Raw genomic sequence first — 5,591 nt, forward strand, 5'->3', positions numbered from 1 at the left:
GCTTTATTTAGAACATGCCTGATACCTGTCCAAATTATATTTTCAAATGAAACTGTACATCAAACGAGTTGTTTAGGCTTAGCTAAGATGAAGGCATTGAACATGCCCAGTATTCCTTCACCTGCAAAATTTTATAAATGGCAAAAATATATCAATGCAAAGGAAGATCAGCTCGATGAATGGGTCCGGAATGGCACGTTTAATGCTTCACTGTCACACCCTGGCAGGTGGTTTTTGTGTCCAATAGGTACCAATGGGTGTCATAAACACTTTATAAACTCCATTGGGTGTTTTAGAACTAGTAGGCTGGACTCTCACTATATATCATCTGAACATGCGGGTATAGTACCAACATATAGTGTAGGGAAACTATGCCAGCAATGGTTGAAGAGTTCCTCACTAGATACAGTTAGAGAACACCTGAGTCTCCTGTCTAATAACACTGATTAACAGGTGTTTCTGTTAGGCCCCAGAAAACAGCACAGAAAGCACTTCTTATATGATGTAAATAAGGAAATTTTGAAGCTTTCCCAACAAGATGCTGCTGCCCAGTTAAGGCAAATAGACCAGGAAAACTTACAGAAGGCATTAGCTGTTGTAGATAATGAGATTAGTACCCTGTCCAACTGGATGTATACCCTAAATAACATCATCTCTTCTGCAATAGACATAATACAAAGTGATATGTCTTCTTTACACCATGCACAGAATCAACTAAGGTCCATTATGCAGTTGGGTTGGACACTTGAAACACTGAAGGCAGGTTTTGTTCTCTGGCAACACATTAGCGCAAGGGGCATATTTTCTACATTTAATTTAACTCAAAAACACCAACTAATGGCTAAGAGAGAAGCGATGTATGTCATGCTAAACATCGAAAAGTTAGAAAAATTGCCTTTTACTGTGGTTGAAATAACATCTGCTGAGTGGTTAATACACGCGGTCCTTAAACTGCCTATTTCCACACTTCAATTCACGTCCTGTCTAAAACACATTCTGGTAGACAGATATGAAAGGCTGGGAGATAGTTACATCCATGAGGTATGGGAGCTGCCCTTCTCATACAAATGTCTCAATGGCATGAAAGAGGTCTTTCTTAGCGGTATTGAATGCAAGACTTCTGTCAGCCATTCAATGGTTTGTAAACAGCTGTCCTTGCATGGGGCATGTAACATGTCTGCAGCAAACTTGTCGTGTTACCTGAAGGGAGTTCCAGTCTCCTTGATTAGACCTGCATTCCGGGTGCTTGCAAATGGCAGTTATTTTCTCCTCAATAGTGAGGACTGTTGTGGGGTGCGAGCCAGAATTGTTTACGTTGTTTTGGTCTCTAAGATTGTTACATGCTGCAGGAACTTACTTTTTCTTCCCACTAGACTAAAAGAGGTAGCTGACATATGGCCCCATATTGCTACTTCTAATGTGAATTTTGACAAGTTGAGCAGACTCAAAGCTTTATTGTTTCAAAAACATTTGGCCCTTACATCTGCACGTGAGACCTACGCACTTCAGGTGGCAAGGTCGTCAGCAGAGATACAGTCCCTTTCAAGTACAAACTTTCCGAGACACTTTGGTGAACTCGTGGGACGAATATTTAATGCATCCAGTACTACTGGAATCGCAAATTTCTTTACGACTGTTGGTTCTGGTTTCGTTCAGACCTTCTCCTCCATATTCGGTTTAATACCATCAGCCATCCACTCAATATTCTCCAGTATTTTCGGGGGATTTCCAATCACTTTGGCTATAATAGCTGGCATCTTGCTGTTGCTACTTTTCATGCGCAATGGCTGTCCCATCGCAACAAGGAGGAATGAATGCGCTCCCACCAGCGCAGCTGTGTAGTGAACGCATGATGCAGTATTTTAGAGCAACACTCCTGGAGGAATTGGTGTGTGACTGGTCCCTGTCATTCAGACTGGTTTTGCATTGTGTGCAGCCCGTGTTTCATTGCCTCTGGTGCTCGTTCGAACATGCACTGAAAGTTTGTCTCTCTACACAGTGCTTGCTTTAATTGGGCGCTGATCTGTTGATGTTTTCGCTGAGGGTTCATTACCGGACATGCGCGTTGATGGTGCGTTTGCTACAGGAAGCTGCTTACGAGTTGCCCTTCCTGGAGGATGCAGCTCTAAAGTCATTAATGGGCACACCACGGAATGCTGCTGCCTTGGCTGAGGCTCAGGCTATGGAACACAACTGCTCCTTGGTCCTTCTCGGCGATGCTCTTTCAACTTTAACACCTACTGAAGTGGAAGATTTCCTGTCCTCCATTGTCCCGGATTCAATTGGCAACTTCCAAAATGACTTTGACTCTTGAAATTTGGCCCTTTCACGCCACATGTTAACGTTTTAAATTGTCCTTTTAAATATGCTCATGTGTCTTTTTAACTTGTCATTGTTGACATCTTTTACAAATATTTCTTAGGTTGAGTTCTAGTAGCTTTTATATATGCTTATGCTTTGAATCACCTTCAACCGACAAGGGAAGGGTGTTGTGTAGCCATTTTAGTTATAGCTCCACGCACATTATTCTAACAAACTAGGCCTGCCGCTGTGCACTTTAACCTAGATATATTTTATTCAGCTTCTTTTATTATTTAACAATAGCTACTTTTGCCTCTATCTAGCCTCTATCTAGCTGTTCTTGCTTAGGCCAGCACTTCGTCCTCAAACAAGACATTCTTGTTCACTCTATGCTTCTTTCAAGGCTGCAGTAAGATAGGTTGCTGGTGAACGTGGTAGAAGTTTTGTCTCTGGTATTCATAGAAAAACACACATCCTTGTGTAGGGACATTTTCTTAGAACATCAGCTGTTTTATTATATAAACACTTCCCTGTCCATTACACGTTAGAGGGAGATTCCAGCCAGAGAACCACGACTGTATGCTGAATGCTTTGCTACAGCTGCTTATGCCGACTTCAGGCCTTTGCTCAGGTATGGGGGATGATGTCTTCCCAGGGGAACCTGAAGGGCAGAATTAGAGCTTAACATGCTGTGCTCTGTTATAGCCTAGGTAGGAATTAATCTATTGACTTTAGTGACAATATGGTAGCGTTATTTCTATGCTTCACTCTCCTTGTCACAATTCTAATCTTGTCATTCTGTATCATCCTGGTTATTGCAGTATATGCTTTGCTATCTAAGATGCAGTTGCTTCATTAAAACCTTATTGATACAAATACTGCCTCTGTTTGTCATTGTGTATGTGAGACTAATGTAACTGAGAGAAACGGATGAGACCTAGTAACCATGATTTCCCTGAGAAGTCAATTGTGTCATGCGTTCGGCTGCCCAATAATCCCTGCTCTTGGGTAGAGATGAGGCACTGCTAGTTAGCCGGAGCAAAACCCAGATTAGGGCGACAGGTTTTACCTGTAGAGGGTCAGACTCAGTCTCCCACACCAAAGGTGATTCTGCCGATCAAAGCAGTAGTCTCATTAGAATAATGAGAGCCTACGCGACAGGACTATGGCCCTCAGTATGACCCAGGCAGATGGCGTTATTTGTGAGAAAGGTACTGCCAACAGGCTGGCGGTACCTTTCCCCAAAATATGACATTGGTGGTTTGGCTCAAGTCAAACTGCCAATGTACCACTCCGTCCACCAGGGCGGTAACAGCCGCTGGGCTGGAGACTTCCAGGTGGCCGTCACAGTCCCTCCCTCGGGATTTTGACCCCACCTACCGCCATGGTATTCATGGCAATCTTACTGCCCTAATCCCCTGTCCGAGCACCCAACTTACCTGCTTGCAGGAGGTCCTCCGGCAGGAGACAGGACGCATCCACCAGCAGAACACATCCAGGCCGTATGATGTGTCATGATACGTCAGCGGCGTTCTACTGGTGTGGCGCTGCTGCTGGCAGCAGCGCCACCTTACCGCCGCCCGCTGCTATGACTGTAGCTGGAATTCCACCAGCCTTCTGGCGGAATTCCAGCTATGGTCATAATATGGCAGACGGTAGGTAGCCACGGCGACGTCTTTTGGAGGCCATTGCCGTGGCGGTAGGCGGCATTTACCGTCTAGGTCATAATGAGGACCTATGTGTTGAATGTATTTGGGGCATTGGATTTACAGAACCAATATCCTATAACCTCAATCGAAATTGCCCTTGGCTGATTTATAAACTAGCACACCCTTTTTTGTTGTTCATATTAATTTATTATATTTTTTTTTAATGTAGAGCAGAAATGTATGTAAATTTATAAACATTAAAGAAACATATGTTATCTTAATTTGAAATCAACAAAGACTGAAAACCCTCTGTGCATTTCTTATTCTCTCCACAGATATTGACTTGCCTCAACTTAAATTATGGTCTCTGTCAACACCACCTTCTCTGTTAAAGTTACACATTTTGAGATGATCTGCTTTCCAAGTTACCAGAGCTGGCAGCACTGGCTTTCTGTTCCTCTCACTCTTCTTTTTTTTTCAGCTGTTGTTGCCAATGTCACAATACTCACAGTCATACGAAGAGAGCAGCGTCTCCATGAACCTATGTACTATTTCATTGGCTTCCTAGGAGTCATAGATGTAGTTCTCTGTACATGCACTATACCCAAAACTTTGGGTATCCTTTACTTCAACTGGAAGGAAATTGAGGTGACTTCTTGCCTGATTCAGATGTACATGATTAATGGTTTCTTTGGATCCCAATCTGCTACATTCCTTGTAATGGCCTTTGACCGCTATGTAGCTATCTGCAACCCCCTGAGATATTCTTCAATGATCACTATCAGATTTGTTGGAAAAGCAATAGCGTTTATCTTGGTTAGGGACCTTCTCGTGAGTGTACCATACCCAGTGTTAGCTGCCCAACTTCCACATTGCTCTGCAAATATTAAAAAGAATTGCATATGCACTGTTGCATCAGTGTCAGCCCTCGCTTGTGGTTACAGTAAAATTAATAAAGTCTACCAGCTGTCCCTTGCTTTTATCCTCCTCGGAGGTGACCTGATCTTTATTTGCCTTTCTTATTGTTTGATACTCGGTGTTGTATTCAAGCTTCGGGCAAAAGGTGCTGTGGCAAAAGCCCTCAACACATGCACCCCGCACTTAATTTTGGTCTGTTTTTTTTACACTCTACTTTTGGTTTTGATTTTCACAAACACAATGGAGAAGACAATCCCTCCAGATATTCCCATCTTGCTCAATGTCCTCCACCTTGTGATCCCACCTTCCCTCAATCCAATTGTTTATGGCTTGAGGACCAAAGAGGTCAAACTGGGCATCCTGAAACTGATAGGGCTTGGAAACACAAATGCACCATAAGAAGGAAAAGGAAATGCTGGTGGAGAAGTATTTCCAAGGAGCCCCGTGCTCCAGAAGAGGACATTAGAGAAATGCTAGGCAAAATACTTGTATGCTCCTGAAACATGAAGTGTAAATCTGTGCTCCCTTTTCTTGCCTTCATTTTCAGTTTTTTCTAATGAGTTTTTAATTCACTGACTCATTCCTTGTTCTTGGCCTCACTTTAACCCATTGTCTCTCTAACCCTTGTATTTTCCCATATAAAAATTGTTACTCTTTCACTTTTATTCACATTCTATTCTCAACCAATGCACTCTCTCCAATCCTTCCTATATCATCCAACTT

At 42.9% G+C, this 5,591-nt stretch overlaps 1 protein-coding gene across 1 annotated transcript; it reads left to right on the forward strand.

Annotated features, from left to right (window-relative positions):
* Positions 1 to 4,310: 4,310 nt before the first annotated feature.
* On the forward strand, positions 4,311 to 5,267 carry LOC138249354 (olfactory receptor 56A4-like). The gene has a single exon (XM_069203312.1). The coding sequence runs from the start codon at positions 4,311 to 4,313 to the stop codon at positions 5,265 to 5,267; it is 957 nt and encodes a 318-aa protein (XP_069059413.1).
* The last annotated feature ends 324 nt before the right edge of the window (positions 5,268 to 5,591 follow it).

The sequence above is a fragment of the Pleurodeles waltl genome, chromosome 8, assembly GCF_031143425.1.
Source record: "Pleurodeles waltl isolate 20211129_DDA chromosome 8, aPleWal1.hap1.20221129, whole genome shotgun sequence".
NCBI lineage: Eukaryota > Metazoa > Chordata > Amphibia > Caudata > Salamandridae > Pleurodeles > Pleurodeles waltl.